General features: G+C 39.8%; 1 protein-coding gene and 1 non-coding gene across 4 annotated transcripts in view; one reads left to right on the plus strand and one right to left on the minus strand.

The window, feature by feature from the left end:
• The window catches only part of SLC12A6 (solute carrier family 12 member 6), a 90,398-nt gene that overhangs the window by 14,463 nt on the left and 58,264 nt on the right, over nt 1–17,671 (plus strand). The window contains exon 1 of one of the 3 annotated variants that reach the window (XM_075531650.1): nt 5,862–6,099. The exons of the other annotated variants lie outside the window; for them this stretch is intronic. Within the exon in view, the coding sequence (XP_075387765.1) occupies nt 5,979–6,099 (121 nt within the window). The 5' untranslated portion in view covers nt 5,862–5,978. Of the gene's footprint in view, nt 1–5,861; nt 6,100–17,671 lie in introns of those variants that run through there. 3 annotated transcript variants of the gene reach the window in all.
• On the minus strand, nt 15,287–15,393 carry LOC142426979 (U6 spliceosomal RNA). The gene has a single exon (XR_012779828.1). It is a non-coding gene; the product is annotated as a U6 spliceosomal RNA (small nuclear RNA).

Here is a 17,671-nt window from a genome sequence, read left to right on the forward strand (position 1 = left end):
TGGCTATGGTCTGCTGAACGATAAGAGCCATACCCCAAAGCCATTCTTTTCTGAATAAGCGTCATCTCTGGAGCAGAACAAGCCCAGAACCATTGGCAGTAGAGCACTTTCGAGATTTCTGTCTGAAATGGTGATAGCTGAAAACAGAAGCATCCGTGGCTGCAGCATGGAGACCATGGGACAAACCAACGGAGCCAAACTAAGACCAGAGACGATGGTAAGATGTGGGATACAAAAAGGTTTCCCCCAGGTTCCCCAAATATATGCCAAACCTAAGAAGCTGCTTGTATCACATGGCAAACGACTGTACACTACGAGGTCAACACAAACTGCTTAGAGGCTATGTCCCTCAGGGCATCAGCCATCTAGAGCAATCAGATTCTAGTCTGTCCCACCCTAAGTAGGACCCACTCCCTGCTGATAAGGACAGTGGATTGTCTCCCTGAAGGAGAGCCCAGAGACAAGATCAAGCCAACTGGAGGATCTGGGTTAGGCTGCCATCTTGAATCTAGGATCCACCCATCTTATCACATGTGTACCCCTAGTTCATCCCCTTCCTATTGCACATATGCCTATTGGCCAGCCCCTTCCTATTACATATGTGGTTACCTGTAACCACATGAGGGACTTACACGCCCCCATGTATATATAAGCCTTGGTTAGAAATAGACTCTCCTCTCCCTGCTTGGACCTGGCTGCTGAGATCACAGCCACCCTGGAGGTGAGCATGATACCATAAAGTGTGTCTGACCTCCTTTATTCTCCTTTCCTATCGCTCCTATCTTCTATGACTTTATTAAAGTCTTTATATATTATCGTCGTACAATTGCGCCCGTGGACCCTGCAGTTGTTAGAGTCTGGTTTACTCTGACAGAAAGAGACCATGAGAGAACAGGAGCAACACTGAGTGAGACTATGGAGCTGTGAGACAGAGCCGTGTGGGCAGAAACCAAGGGAACAGTTGACTGAGAGGCCGAGACTAGCGAGAGGTTTTTCTGTAGACCAATGACTATATGTTTACTATTTACTGACCCTGACTTGTAATAACATTTCAACTGCCTTAATAACCCCCCTTAATCATGAGTGCGTTCCGTGTGACCATTGCAGTGAATTACTGAACCAAGCATAGAAGTAAGTAGAGTGTCATGAGAGGAACGGTTGGTGGCAGAATAGGGTACAGAAAGATGCATAGTGAAGATGTATCTGACCTTTACCTCTGGCAATTAGAAGCCAGAGAAGGTCAGCTATGGGCCTGGCCACTTTCTCACCAAACAATTTTATTAGTAGCACGTTTTAAAAAATTATTTTTAATAGTTTTATTAGGGGCTCATACAACCCTTATCAAAAGCCATACATATATCAGTTGTGTAAAGCACATTTGTACATTCATTGCCCTCATCATTCTCAAAACATTTGCTTTCCACTTTAGCCCCTGGCATCAACTCCTCATTTTTCCCTCCCCTCTCCCTCCTTCCTCATGAACCCTTGATAATTTATAAATTATTATTTTGCCATATCTTATTCTGTCCGACGTCTCCCTTTACCCACTTTTTTGTTGTCCGTCCCCCAGAGGGGATGTCACATGTAGATCCTTGTAATCGGTTCCCCCTTTCCAGCCCACCCTCCCTCTACACTCCCAGCATCGCCACTCACACCACTGGTCTTGAAGGGAACATCCATCCGCCTTGGATTCCCTGTGTTTCCAGTTCCTATCTGTACCAGTGTACGTCCTCTGTTCTAGCCAGACTTGCAAGGGAGAATTGGGATCATGATAGTGGGGGGAAAGGGGGGAGGAAGCATTTAGGAACTAGAGGAAAGTTGTATTTTTCATTGTTGCTACATCGCACCTTGACTGGCTCGTCTCCTCCCTGAGACCCCTCTCCCAGGGGATCTCCAGTGGCCTACAAATGGGCTTTGGGTCTTCACTCCGCACTCCCTCCCTCATTCACTATGGTATAATTTTTTTGTTCTGATGATGCCTGATACCTGATCCCTTTGACACCTCGTGATCGCCCAGGATGGTGTGCTTCTTCCATGTGGGCTTTGTTGCTTCTGAGTTAGATGGCCACTTGTTTACCTTCAAGCCCTTAAGACCCCAGATGCTATAGCCGGGCACCATCAGCTTTCTTCACCACATTTGCTTATGTACCCATTTGTCTTCAGCGATTGTATCATGGAGGTGAGCACACAATGATATGATTTTTCTTTCTTTGATGCCTGATAACTGATCCCTTTGGCACCTCGTGATCACTCAGGCTGCTGTGCTTCTTCCATGTGGGCTTTGTTGCTTCTGAGCTAGATGGCTGTAGTACCACTTTTATGTGAATTTATTCCAGTTTTCAATCATTCACCTGTGGGTGGTAGTGCTTTATTTGAATGTATTGGTTTATCTATTCTCCTGTATCTGTATACCTGTGATATTTTCAGTTTGGGGATATTATCAATAAACTTACGTGAACATTTTGGTACAAGACCCATTGTGGGTATGTTTGCCTTTTGGCGGGTAAATCCCTAAGTGTGTAATTGCTGAATTGTAGGGGAAACTACCAGGCTTCTTTCTAAAGTGGTTGTACCAATTTACACTTTGTGACAATAAAGGAGAGTTCCTGTTTCACATCTTCATCAAATTTGGTGCTGCCAGTCTTTATTTTAGCCATCTTGGTGGTTATGTAGAGCTATCACATTGTGATTGTTCATTGTACTTAAGCTATTTCTTACATCGCACTATCAACCACTCCGCCACCCCACCCCCCAACCCACAAACACACTTCAACTTTACTAGCCTTCCTTGACTTTTTCTATAATACTTCAACTTTGCTTTCAGTTGTTCCTGCCCCTTTACTTTTATCTATGGTTCCTGCTGAGAGAAAACTTATAAAATTGATACGAGTTTGTAGTAACAGAGTATCACATTGGTAATTATAAGAAGGCTTCAAAAAATTCATGGAAACTTTTTGTTTCATTTCATTTGAAGTCTCTTTATAAGTTAGATAACTTAGAGGCAGGCAGACCTGGTTGTAAAGTCTGCCTTTACCTTTTTGGTTTTCTATATAGGGAAATTGATTGGGAGGGAATGGCAACATTAATACTTAGACTTGTGCACCAGTTTGACACAGGTCAATGCGATTGGCCATTGATTATAGAAGGTCAGCTACAGTTCAACTTCTTATATAAGTATAAAAGGCAAGATCCAACGAAAAACATCCAGCGGTACTAAAATCGAATGAATGTGGAACCCAGACTATACCACTGAAATAGCTTATAGTTTGTTTTAAGTTCCTTTCAGTAAACTTGTAGAGTAGCTACCTGAGGTATTAATGTATGGTCCTGACTTAGTTTCTTTCAAAGATAAAAATCATTAACAATTCTCACATGATGAACCACGCTTTCTTATTTAAAAAGTAAACCACACTGTCATTGAGTCAATACTAACTCATAGCGACCTTGTAGGACAGGATAGAACTGTCTCTGAGTTCCTGAGGTTTTAACTGCTTATGAGAATAGGAAGTCCTGCCTTTCTGCTGTGGAGCTGCTTGCTGGTGGCTTTAAACTGCCAACCTTGCAGTTCACAGCCCAACTCAAAAGCACTACTACAAGAATACTGTAGAGTGAGTGATACCATGGTTGTGGAACAGCAAAGTTCGAGAAAAAAAAATAGGCAAGGTGGTTGCAACTTTGCTTAATAGTCCAACCAAAACTCTAACTTGGCTGGGCCTAGAATGAGTCACGAGTGGATTGTGCCGCGGACACAAAGGGATGATGCTTCAGTCTAAGCTTGGCTCACATTCAAATAACATGCAGTGCTTGTGTTAGTGCGTTAAAACATTTGTCATTGTGATTTTCTTTTTGCACTTTATTAAGTGTAAAATTTCGTAACCGTGGCTCCAAAGAAAGTTAATGATACCAGCAATAAAGCTTAGAGGAAAACTGAGAGCCACGATTGAGTTAAAGAAAGAAATCGTTAGATTTGAACCGGGTCACTACTTGTCTGATTTTGGGGTGAGTCGTGGCTAAGTTGGCATTATCAACATTTTTGATGGGGAAAAAATGTGATTAAAGTGCCAGTGTAGCAAAAGGTGTGAAATCATTAATCATAAAACAAATGGAAGCCAAACCATCGAAAGAGGTTCAAAAGTTATTGTTCATTTGGCTAAATCAGAAGCACCTCGATGGCAGAAGCCTATCCAAGACAGTGATATTTGATATTTTTATTTATTTGTTTTAATTTGTTAAGTGGGTTAATTTTATTTTCATAGTGTGTTTATAAGTAATATTTGGGTCTCAGAACCAATTACTTGATTTTCCATTATTATGGGGAAAATATGTTTAGTTTTTTACCTTTCCTGTGTTTGAACACAAATTTGGAAGGAATTTAATTCAATGGCCAAGGTATAACTAGTTTGTAGTAATTCTCAATGTTAACTGCACATTGTAGCTATCTAGGCAGCTTTTTCTAGTTATGTTGCCCGGCCTCTACTAGAGAGCAGTGAAATCAGAATATTTGGGTTGGGCCCCAGGCTTGAGTTGTCTTTAAAGTTCCACAGGTGGCTCCGGTGTGCACCCAAAGTTGCAAACCAGTGCTATCTAGAAACCCCTGAAGTGAAACCTAGTCATTGTGTGTGAGTTTTCTTTCCATAAAGCTGCATCATTTGTGCTGTCTACCTTACGGGCTTTAGAGGCAGACCTGGTTTTACAGTTTGGCTTTACCATTTACAAGCTCTGTGACGAAGCAGTTGTTAGCCTGATGCTTTTGTTTCTGTGGAGATTAAAATAAGAGCATGATGTGAAGTTTCTAGCGCATTGCAGAGCACAAAGTAGGTTATTAACAATTACTGGTTTCCTTCTCTTTTACTCCAATCTGCATAGAAGTTATACACATTTGATTGATTTAAGGTGTTCCCCAAAAAACAAACATTGCCATCACATCTATTCTGACTCATAGCAACAGCCTAGTTATCAGGTGAAATCCATTCCTAATAAGAAAACCAGTCTCTTACATCACCAACAGGTAAATTAACAGAGGGCTCAATTTACTGAGCTCCCTTGTCTGAGCATCGAGATAAAGTGCTATACTTCCAGGGGAAAGTAATCAGCTGAGAACTTGCTATAGTTGCCTGATAGCTGATAAAGTATACCAGCTACTATGAGTTAGTTATTTGTGAGTGTGTGCTGAAGGAGCTATTCACCTCTTGGGATTTTTTGTGACTGGTTTTCGTTAAACCTTGATTCTTATGCTCTGTGAATAATTTTTAAAAATCAGGGTTTTAAAAAAAATCCTATTCTTTGTTAAGCAAACATGTTCTTTTGGATGTCTTAGTCTAACAGCGTCTAGATCTATGCCTCACATCCAATATATGTGTTTATTAAGTATTTGCTCAATGAGTTTTTCTACCTGAAGGATTAAAAACAACTTTTATTATTGATATGACACCCCATCCCATGCTTTAAAATGAAATAACGAAAGCTTGAAAATTGTCTGCTTCATTTTCTAAGTCGATGGGGTGACCTAGGGCAGTTTGTAAAATGAACCGCTCCCCAGTCCTCTTGCTCCTGTGAAACAGGAGGGCAGAGGTTGAGATCTTGAAGTGCCCACAGGGATGGCAGTGTTTAGGTAAAGGAAACGCGTGTGAACGTTCAGTGAATGACAGTCCATGAATTAATTGTGCATAGTCTCCAGCATTCAGAAGCCCTGGGGGGCCAGCCCAAACAGTCCTTGGAATTCTTAAGCTTAATAACAATAAGCAGAGGGTGGAGTGCCTCATCTTCCGAGTGAATGATAAACATTGCGGAAGGCGGGTCCTCAAGCATTCCACTCCCTTTGGGCTGTAGGTCACGTGAGCTAAAAGTACTTCCCGATTCCCAGCAACTGTCTCCTGGAAGCTGTGATCAGAGTCTGAAGGGAGGACTGCAAGCAAGAGGCAGGCAGGAGGAGGGCTGGGAAGAAGTTTGGATGCAGAAAGAACAAAGTAATTGTAATAATGCCACACTTTACCGTGACTAAAGTAGAGGACAGAGAGGAGGGAAGCCTAACTTCAGTTCTTGAGGAGGATCCCACCTCAGCAGAAGTAAAAGCCCGGATTCAGGACTCAGACCAGCCAGGTGAGCACTCAAGTTGGGAGCTTTTGGAAAAATAGAGATTTTCGGAAGAAATGTAGTAACTCAACTATCAAAGCTTCATAGTGATTCCTTAAAGAAAAAAGTATACTTAGTGTGTTTTCAGTCAACTGTTTCATTCCTTTATATTCTCTGATAACTTTTTTTCTTTTTTCACACTCTTGTTTGCTTTCCCCCTACAATGAGTTCTGTGTTTCATTATCTGCAGGTGAAATTGAATCAGTGGCTTGTGTGAAAGGGTTTGCAAACAAAAAGAAAAGCACAACAAAAGCTACTTGATGCAGATTTTAAAATTCCCTTTGAGCTCATAGTTCAAATTACGTCTAGAAAAGACGCTAAAGCCCACTAATGGGCAACACTGAAATGTAGTTTTTTGCAAAACATTACGTAAAGAAGGAGCACAGCCCAGTAGTTTTGTACAGTGGACTTTGACTGTACTTGTGACTTCTCAAGTTATTCAGTATTTTGCCTCAGTTTACCAGCTAAACAGTAATCTTTTAGTGACTCTCTAAAAGTTGTTTAACGAAAGTTACTGTCATCATGGTGACTAGCAATAACGTTACCTTTAATAAAGGTGTTTGACGTTGTTTGATGGATGTGATTATCTTTTATTTTCTCTAAATGGTAACAATTAACACTTGCTAGAGGAATTGTGGTTTTGAATTTTTAAACATGCAATTAAAATCTTAGTTGATGTTAGGATATTTAAGTACAGTAGTTTGAAACACCTTATTTTTGAAGTTTGTAAATTTCACAAATTATCACTGACCTCTTTAGTGAGTGACTGCAGGTTATGGGATAACATTTCTCAAAGTTCCTTTGAATTCTATGAGTTTTTCTGATAGCGGTAACATATAGTAGCAGTTCCTTGCTGGAAATTCAGTTAATTCACTCCATTTCTTAACAGGCGTTCATGAATTTTTAATATTTAGAAAATAATTTTGAATAATCTCTAACTTAAAGATAGGAGCTTTTTTCTCCATAGTCTCATTTTTTTAAAAAAATTTGTCTAGTGACAATTTGTTAGGGAAAGATAAAGAAAAATCATTTTATGTAAACTATTGGTCAGCTAGGCTATTTTAATTTTGCTGAATTTTAATTCAGACCATTTCTTAAGCGTTCATGAATTTTTAATATTTTAAAAATAATTTTTAATCTCTAACTTAAAGATAGGAGCTTTTTTCCCCATAATCTCATTTTTTATAAAAATTTTTGTCTAGTGAGAATTTGTTAGGGAAAGATAAAGAAAAAATCTTTTATGTAAACTCTTGGTCGGCTAGGTTATTTTAATTTTGCTGAGCTGTCAGGGTGATAAGGACGTGAAAGTAAATGTAGCCGAAACTTGGAACTTGAACCTAATGGTCAGAGATGTTAGCTCTAAGTAAGTAAGTAGCTTTGTTCTCTCCCCAGCTTGTGTTTGTTTGCTTCATTACTTGTGCTTACGTAATAATCTTGTTGGGCTATTGTCTTTGCTATTGTCTTCATTAATTCACAAATTTCAAACAAATGAAGTTTACCTCTACTTCATTTCACTTCATTGTTTTGTTCAGTTTTGTAATTTATTTTCTGTGGTGTAGAGAATACACCGTACAAAGCAGAACATACCCCATTTCCACAATTTCAGTTCAGTAATTGATTACATTTGTCAATTACCCAATGCTTTTTACCCTCTTTTCTGAGTCATACCTCCCTCCTAGATAAAATCATTGCCCTTTAATTTTTGGGGTTATTGTTGATTTGATCCCATAAAGATAATTCTTAAAAGATGAGAGTGCTCAGGGCAGTTACTAAATTGAGCTGGTTTTTAGTTTGTTTGTTTTTTTTTTGTTTTTAGTTTTAAGGAGATATCAGGAAATGTTTTTGGTTTAAGGCTTAAGATTAATCTTAGACAGCTTTCTTGGCTTCAGAAAGCCATGGAACTTTAAAATTATGTTTTACATCCCATCTCCTCTTTTGATCAGGATTTTTCTATAGAATCTTTGGTTAGAATGCTTAATCGTTGTCCAGCGCCATCCCATTACTTTAGTCTCGTAAACTTCATAGAGGCAGTTAGCCACACATTCGATTTCCCAACTCTCCTTTCTCTCTTGCTCCAAGGGCAATAACAAAAAAAAAACAACAATTTTACTACTATTGAGCGCATGCTGACTCATAGCAACCATATAGGACAGGGTAGAACTGCCTGCTGTGGGTTTCCAAGACTGTAGCTCTTTATAAGAGTAGAAAACCCCATCTTTCTCCCTTGGGGCCACTGGTGGTTTCAAACTGCTGACCTTGCAGATCTCACCCACCCAGTAACCACTGAAGGTAAAAGGGCTTCTCCAAAGTGAATAGAAGCCAATTGGGTACCTTGGGTAGTTGCTTGTAAGGTTTTAAGGCCCCAGGCACTAAGCAACAAACTAGGAGGCAAAACAAAGTACTAATGTTACTTATAACTGGGTTGTCCCATGAAACCATGACACTAAACCTCAAACCAAAGAAGCAAATTCCATGAGGTGTTTGGTTGTATATCAGCTGCCTCAGAGTGTGTGTGTGTGTGTAAATATACAGCTATTAACAAGTCTGCAATTTTTAGAGGTATACAACTTACAGCAATTAGAATAATTGGTTGTGTAACTGTATCCTTAATTGGTGTGATTTTTTTTTTCCACCCATCATTCAGAAATTGAAACTCCCTGTTGCAGTTGAGTAGAACTGTTCCATAGGGCTTCCAAGACTGAGTCTTCATGGAAGCAGAAGGCCACATCTTCTGCCACAAACTGAAACTTTGCACTTCATAAGTAGTTACTCTCTCTCACCCCGTAACCACCTAGAAGCTTTGGTCTGTAGACATTTCCCTATTCTTGTCTTTCTATAAAAGTGAAGTCATATAATATTTTTCCTTTTGTGGCATTTACTTGATAGAAGTGGGTTTGGTAGAAAAATCTATAGAAGTTATGTCTGTTTCACTCAGCGTGTCTTCAATTGCCATCCATATTGCAGCATGTGTCAAGACTTGAGCATTTTCTTTTTGGCCGAATCTCATTGTTTTTTATTTTCTTTCTCCACTATTTCGTTTTTACCAGTTCTTTCTGTATTTGGGAAAATCTGCTTTCTTCAGATTAGAATAGTAGTTAAAAATCATATGATCTATTAGCAGCCACCTAGAAACGATTTTAGGAGCCCTGGTGGCTGACACAGTGAACAGAGCATTGGGGTGCTAAACACAAGGTCAATGGTTCAAACCTACCAGTTGCACTGAGGAAGAAAAATGAGGCTATTTGCTTAAATCAATATTTAAAGTCTTAGAAAGCCCATGGAGTGGTTCTGCTCTGCCCTATAAGGTTGTTATGAGTCAGAATTAACTTGATGGCAGTGAGTTTGGTAGGAAAGTTGTAAAATTACTGCTAATGACTGTACTACAAGCTGCCATCAAGTCAATCGCCATTCCTGGTCGCCCCATGTGTGTCAGAGTAAACGTACGTGCACAGCGTAAGGTCTGGCTGATTGGGGAAGTAGATTGCTAGGGCTTTCTCCCAGAATGCATCTGCATTTATTTGAATCACCAGCCTGTCACTTAACAGTCAAGCAGAGTAACTATTTTTTACTACTCTGGGACTTTAGTAATAGTACTAGACTTGGTTTATTTTCCTGTAAATTCTTTGAATATTGCTTGAATTAATAAGGCTTTACAAAAATTTTTTGGCATTTCCCATGCCAGCCCAGAAAGTATCTCCTTGAATGAACTACTGTTCGAAGAACAAAAGTAATAAGAATATATATCTAAATTGTATTTATCTTATATGTGAAATCAAAGTGTAAAAAAGACCGAGAAAAAGAGGAAAATGTATATGAGAAAGTCTAAAAGGTTATTTTTGTTTTGCTTGTTTGTTTTGTTTACTTTTTAACCTAGGAGTAAAATGTTCTTTATGGAGAAGTTGCTTGAAATTCAGTAAGTTTTAGCTCCATGTTCTCTTGAATTTTAAAAAAAAGCAACCTGCATTGGTTGCAAAGACTTCTAACACTGACCATTTATACAGTGTAGTCATTTTTCTCCTGCATGGGTTTCTTTCTAAATCTGTGAGAAGAGGAAGATACATATTATCATTTAAATTGAACATATGTAGAAACAAGATTGTTCTTTAAAAAAATATGGTTTAAAGGGGGGTTTAAATAGAAGAGTAATTCAAGATCAAATAAAATTGTGTGTATAGACATAGTCCTAAGTCATCTAAAGGAGACCGAGCGTGGTGAGTTGGAGGGACAGCGACAGAATGGCTGCAACAGTCGTCTCGGACAGTCGAGGTTGTGAAGATGGCCCAGGACTAGGCAGCATTTTACTCTGTTGTGCCTAAGGCCAGCATGAATGAGAACCTCCTCAGCTGTTCTGACATCAGGAACAACAAACTAATATAAGAATGAAGCACACTAATTCTTGCTGGAATGCCAGTGTAGTAGAACCCCCCACTTCAGTGTGGTTTTGAAAGGAAAAGCAGAAACTCAAGACTTTCCTGACATCTTGCTGCTCCCAGTTCTATTTCGGTGCAACCTGTTTCTCAGCAACTTGTCCATACTCTGCCCACAAAATAGCACTTACAACACTGTGCAATAAATTGTTTACTTAACTCTCTAATCTGATGGAATGACTCGAGGCTTTTTGAGAGCAGACACCTGGGATCATTTTTGTATTCCCCCAAGCAAATGAGCACAATGCTTGACATTCCTGAACAAAGAAGGGGTGTTCTCTGTTAGCCTCCTTTATTCACCATGCACACCGTCAGTGCAAATATCATGCAGGGGTTGAACTTTTCCTTAGATCTTATACTTCAGGGACTTAACAAAATGTAAGTTCCCTAGCAAAGTCAGCAGAACAGCCTTGGAACCAGGAAGCTGTGTTTGAATCTCAGTCCACCTAGTTTTGACTAATTAGTATTGTTGGCAATTACTTAAAATTATTACTTAAGCGACATTTGGAAAGTCACTTCTCTCAGTCTTAATGTGCTCACTTACTGGGTAGTTGAGGATTTAATCGGGTTCTATATACTTAATCTGTATGACATAGCACTCAAGTAACAGCTGCCTTTTATTTACTTCATCATTATTAGTGCATTAATGAAGATGAAAGATCGTTTTAGAAAGCAGATGATAAAGAGAACATAGCATTTGCTAGAGGAAAGCCTGGACAGACAGATGTGTTAGAGGAGGAGAGGGGACAAAACTGATTTCTTACGAGGGCATATCAAACAGGAAGAGCAATCTGAAGATTTGAGAAGGGGTGCCCTGTGTGGGAAGGAGCTCTGGTGGAACAGTAGATCAAGCAATTGACTGCTACACAGATAGTTGGCAGTTAGAACCCACCAGCTGTCGCTTGGAAGAACGATGTGACCGTCTACTTCCAGAAATAGTTACAGCTTTGGAAGCTCTAGAAGGGCAGATCTACCCTGACCTATGGGGTCTCTGAGTCAGAACCACCCCCAAAGTAGTGGGTTGGGTTGGGATTGGCTTGGGTAGCATGTGTGGCAAACAGTGAGGGTGGTTGGTGGAGAGATAGAGAGATGGTCAAGCAAAGAGGTAGATAGAGCCTCTTGAAGAAGTGTTATCACTTCATCCTCCATTGTGTGAAGTAAAGCAAACCCTCTGTGATGTACTTGATTTGGACAAAGTGCAACTGCGCCAGAGGGTTTCCGAGACTAAAGAAATTCTGTTATGGGGAAGGGTACCGTGGCCCCCTGGAACTGTAGGCCCCTTGTTTTCTCCTCTAGATTGTTTATCCCAACTATCTTATCTGGATAGACATGCAGAGACAACAGTAAGCACAAAAACAAGACAGAGCAAAACAAAAGAAAAACAAAAAACAACAACAAAAACTAATGACAAAAAAAGAAAAGTCTGTAAATAGTTCCAGGTTGCATGTTGACCCAGAACATAAGTTTTCATGGGTAACAAGCAAAACTAAAGTTGTTAACGAACCCACCCACTGCCATCAAGTCCATCCTGACTCATTGAAACTGTGTTTCATACGGTTTCTGAGACTACATCTTTAGGGAACTGGCTGATGGGCTTGAACTGCCGACCTTTTGGTTATCACTTTAGTTAACACTTAACTCACAGCACCACCATGGCTCCTCGCTAACTAGCAGTGGGTTCTTTAATAAAATTTAGAACTCCATGATAACATCATAGTATGTTCCGATCACTTATGAGTAATTGCTAAGAAATACTGTTCATTGCCAGTGCAGGTTCCCGCTGTTTTGGCCACCGATCCCTTTCTGTATATTTTCTTAAATCTTTATTTCAATGAGAGGGGAAGTCTTTCGGTTAGCTACCTGTATTAATTAAAAGCTAGACCAGCAGTCCAAATATGCCTAATCCATTGATGTTATAAGGAGATTTGAAAAGTTGTGTGTGTGTGGGGGGGGGGGAGAAGGTGATTTGCAACAACTGTCAGTAAAGTGCTCTGCTAATCACTTACCGTATATACTCAAGTATAAGCCAACCCAAATATCCACCAAGGCACCTAATTTTACCACAAAAACTGCATTAAAAGTGTGCTGAAAAACTCGACTTAACCTCGAGTATATACAGTACTTCTAATCTCAGTTTATGTCTGAAAGGGCAATAAGACCCACTATTCCACAGAGTGATGCATCAGTGCCTAGTGTACAATGTGTTAGCATTAGGCTGTTATCTGTAAGGTCAGTGGTGCACGCCCACTAACTACCCTGGGAGAGAAAGACGAAACTGCAAATGATTTGCAGATTTTGCAAATGATATATTTTTATATTGTTAGAAGGTTCAAACCTATGTAAAAGTTATTAGAACTTTCTATTTCTCTTATATATTGGTACTTTCTATTTAACTTTTCTATTGGTGGGGATAGATTCAAGATTTCTTTTTTAAATCATTTTATTAGGGGCTCATACAACTCTTATCACAATCCATACATACATCAGCTTTGTAAAGCACATCTGTACATTCATTGCCTTCATCATTCTCATAACATTTGCTCTCCACGTAAGCCCCTGACATCAACTCCTCATTTTCTCCCTCCCTCCCTGCTCCCACATGAACCCTTGATAATTTATAAATTATTATTTTGCCGTATCTTACACTGTCCAACGTCTCCCTTCACCCACTTTTCTGTTATCCATCCCCAAGGGAGGAGGTCACGTATAGCTCCATGTCATCGGTTCCCCCTTTCCACCCCACCCTCCCTCTACCCTCCCAGTATTGCCACTCTCGGCACTGGTCCTGAAGGGATCATCTGTCCTGGATTCCCTGTGTTTCTGGTTCCTAGCTGTATCAGAGTACATCCTCTGGTCTAGTCAGATTTGTAAGGTAGAATTGGGATCATGATGGGGCGGGGGAGGAAGTATTTAGGAACTAGAGGAAAGTTGTGTGTTTCATTGTTGCTACACTGCACTCTGACTGGCTCATCTCCTCCCCGCGACCATTCTGTAAGGGGATGTCCAATTGCCTACAGATGGTTTTGGGTCTCCACTCCGCATCCCTGTTATTCATAATGATATGATCTTTTGTTCTTTGATGCCTGATACCTGATCCCTTCGACACCTCCTGATCACACAGCTGGTGTGCTTCCATGTGGACTTTGTTGCTTCTGAGCTAGATGGCTGCTTGTTTACCTTCAAGCTTTTAAGACCCCAGATGCTATATCTTTAGATAGCTGGGCACCATCGGCTTTCTTCACCACATTTGCATATGTACCCGCTTTGTCTTAAGCGATTTTTTCAGGGAGGTGAGCATCATGAGATGTCAGTTTAATAGAACAAAGTATTCTTGCATTGAGGGAGTGCTTGAGTGGAGGCCCAATATCCATCTGCTACCTTAATACTAAACCTATAAATATATGCACATAGATCTATTTCCCCATCCTCATATATAAACATATTTACATATGTACATGCCTTTATTTAGACCTTTATAAATGCCCTTTGCCTCCTAACTCTTTCCTTTATACCCTTTTACTTTCCAAGATTTATTTTCTTTATATATTGGGGCTGCCAACTTTCTGTTTGTGCTGTTAGCTACAGATGTTTATTCCAGGGGTAGTTTTATTAAGGTATAATTGACATGATAAAAGTACACATGTATTTAAAGTATACAATTTGAGTGCTGACTTACATGTGCACCTGTGGAACCATTATTTATAATCAAGACAATGGGTATTCCTGTCACCCCCCAAATCCTTCATTGTGCGTTTACGTAACCCGTCCCCTAATGAAGGCCTCCTTGAGTTGCAGCGGACTTGATCACAACTGACATCTACTGCTAACCCTGGCCCGTGGCCCTCGCGAAACCCCTGGAACGCTCTGTTACTGTATGAGTGCATTTGGTAGTATTTTCTAAAAGTGGACTCAAATGATAGATGCTCTACTTGGTTACTTTGCACATCACAAATTTAATCGGTTTTATTGACATAATTCACGTATCCTATAATGCAATAGTTCAATCATATTTTTAAAACAATTTTAATATCATTTAGATTAATTTCTTTTTCTTGTGCTCATTGTTATTCGCTCCCCATTTCCCCCAAGCTTCTCTGCCATATCTTCAAGAAACCTTTAATCCAGTTACTGTCTCTGAAGATTTACCTATCCTGGATTTCACATACCAATAGCAACAATAACAAAATGAGAAAACTCTCAATAAAAAATATTTAAAAACTAGAACAACTTTAAAATGGATCAAAAGGGAGCTCAATTGATAAAGGTATTACATTTCAGCATGTCGATATCTGCTATGATCAACTTATCTCCTTTATAATGCAGTGTCTGATAACAAGGCAATTTGCATCTGTGGCTTAGAGGGGATTTGCTGAGGCCTAATCTAAAATTGACTTTGAACTTCCGTTGCCATCCAGTCAGTTTCTTCTGCAAACCAGGTGTTCACAATTTAAGCTCTGATAACAACCCTTTCTTCTGATTTAGATTTTATTTTTTGAAAAAGATTTTATTTTTTATAGTCCTTAGACCACACAGACTGGTGTGTTTCTTCCATGTGAACTTTGTTTATGACTTCCATGGCTGCCTGTTGTTGTTTTTGAGTTCTTCATTTTATTGGGAGCGCTTACAGATATAACAGTCCATAATTCAAGTAGATCAAGCATAATTGCTGCCACCATTAGTTTCAAAACATTTTCTTCTTGAACTCTTTGGTATCAGCTCCCCTTTATAAAAATATGGAAGGCTTCGCGAATTTGCGTGTCATCCTTGCACAGGGGCCATGCTAATCTTCTCTGTATCGTTCCAATTTTAGTATATGTGCTGCCGAAGTGAGCACATCATAATTATTTTTAAATTAACTCTCTTAGTCATTATCTTTTCATTCTGATAGCAATTAAAATTTTCCTTATTTCTGAATTTAGTTGCTAATTTTTCTAGCGCTGCACTTGAATACAACTTATAGATGTTTGGATTTCTGAGAAGTCCAAATTTTTACTTATTAGCCAAGATTTGAAGGTTTTTAGGATTTATTTATAAAGAGGACGTTTACTTTCCACAGAGGATTCTCCAAAGATGACTGCTTAGATCTCCCTCCCTGCATTCCTAATTCTAGCCTGTGTCTGCCTCTCTTGAGTCAAGTGACCCACAGGAGCAGTGAAGAGCTGAGTGCAAGAGTGTAAGTGAGGTCTTGGGCTCTGTGGGCGCTCAGTCAGGAGAACCAGCCCGCTGAGTTCCTCAGACGCTGTGCATGAGCTTGTAGAGAGAGCCTCGAGGTAAAGGTCTCAAAGGCAGATCCAGGAAAGAGCTCTCGCTGGTAGAGATCCATGAACCCCTGGGGCAGGGGCTAGATAGGAGAGAGGCAAAGAGTTTGGGGACTAAGATCTCCCCATACCTGAGAGCTGGGAGGCTTCCTCCTGGGTCTTAACAAGGTCTGGCGACCTGCCTGCTGCCGTGCTGCCAGCCCACAGCAGTGGAGCCGGTTTGTCTTTCTGTTCTCTTAAGACTACCACCACATGTGGTCCTCCACCAGCTAAACCTGTATCCCAGTGAGATGACAAAGAAAAACAACTTGTTTGGCCGAGCCAGGCAACCAGAAAGAGAAAAAGCTCATAGAGTAAATAATATACTTGGCCAGCTAAATTGAAATGCTAACGGAGGTAGGTGGTTTTTGAACATGAAAAAAATAATAATCGCTTTTAAGGTATTTCAAATCAGTAAAAGAAAAAGATTCACCAGATTCAGAAACTTGATTTTCTAGCTAATTCTTTGGGTTTTTTTCTATGCAGTGAAACAATCTGATAAAAACAGTTTTAGGATTATTAATCTGAAGTAAAATTGGTAACAGAGAATAGACTTGAACTCTCATTAATGGTCTAAACTATGAAGAAAGTGTCTAAAAGGTGAGGTTTATTAGTTGCTGTTGATTACATCTCGGTAATCACATGTACAGAGTAGAACTATTCTATAGGGTTTTCAAAGTTTTCACCTTTCAGAGGCAGATCATCACAGTTTACTTCTGAGGTGCCCTTGGTTGGGTTTGAACTGCCAACTTTCTGGTAAGTAGTCTAGTATGCAGTAGAAACAAATTGGTATGGAAGCAGAGTGAAACCACGTTGTCTGAATTTGATGATTAGATGTGGAGAATGAGAAAAGGAAAGAAGGCTGTTTCTCAACTTACCCATTTATGTTGTCAGTGGTCACAGTTTTTTTTTATTAATCAAGTATATTAAATCTTGTGATTTTTTACCCTAGAAATATCTGTCAGCTATGTAGCAGTTGTCATTTTTCTGTGATGACCGTCTCCCCTTCTGCATTTCTATCACCCCTTCTTGTACGTTATTTTAAAATTGTGTTAGCTTTCATTTTAAGCCTAATTTACTCCTAAACCTAGTTTTTTGCTTCTTCGTTTTTTTTCTGGGATATATTTTTCGTCAGTGCAACCACTTCCTTTAACCAGAAGAAGAAACAACTTGTTTCTTTTTAGTAAGGATCGTTTCAACATGGCAGGGGGATCTGACCACGAGCTGGCAACTCATCTTGGGGGGTGCTTTGGTCAATTGGAATCCACAAATAATCCCTTAAATTCCGCATTACTCCCTGCACTCTTTGTGGACCACTGACCCTGGATATAACCCCACAAGCTTAGTAGTTTTGGCCTTGGCACACCTAGTAGCTCTACCGTTCTAATGTCAGAATGGCACACAGTGCTTTTGCATGCGATGTCCTTCAAAGACTTGTTGGCTTTCTAAATATACATCACCTTGATGGCCTGGGCAGTTTTCCACGCGTTCTTAAAATGGGCCTGAAGATTTGACCCTTTTGGTTTGCAGGGTTTTGGGGTCTAGTGAGTAATAAACTATTTTGGCAGATCACCTCAGGCCACTTTGGGAAGAGGGAAGAGCAATGGGGTCGCCCGATTCATAACAGTTGCAAAATTGCAGTTATGAAGTAGCAACGAAAATAATTTTGTGGTTGGTGTCATTACATGAGGAACTGTATGAAAGGGCTGCAGCATTGGGAAGGTTGAGAACCACTGCTCTAGATGAACTATTATTCATCCTTCAAAATTTACTCAGGAACCCCCTTGACTCCTCTGCTGACTCTTCCTTTATTGT

Source organism: Tenrec ecaudatus, chromosome 14 (assembly GCF_050624435.1).
Source record: "Tenrec ecaudatus isolate mTenEca1 chromosome 14, mTenEca1.hap1, whole genome shotgun sequence".
Taxonomy (NCBI): domain Eukaryota; kingdom Metazoa; phylum Chordata; class Mammalia; order Afrosoricida; family Tenrecidae; genus Tenrec; species Tenrec ecaudatus.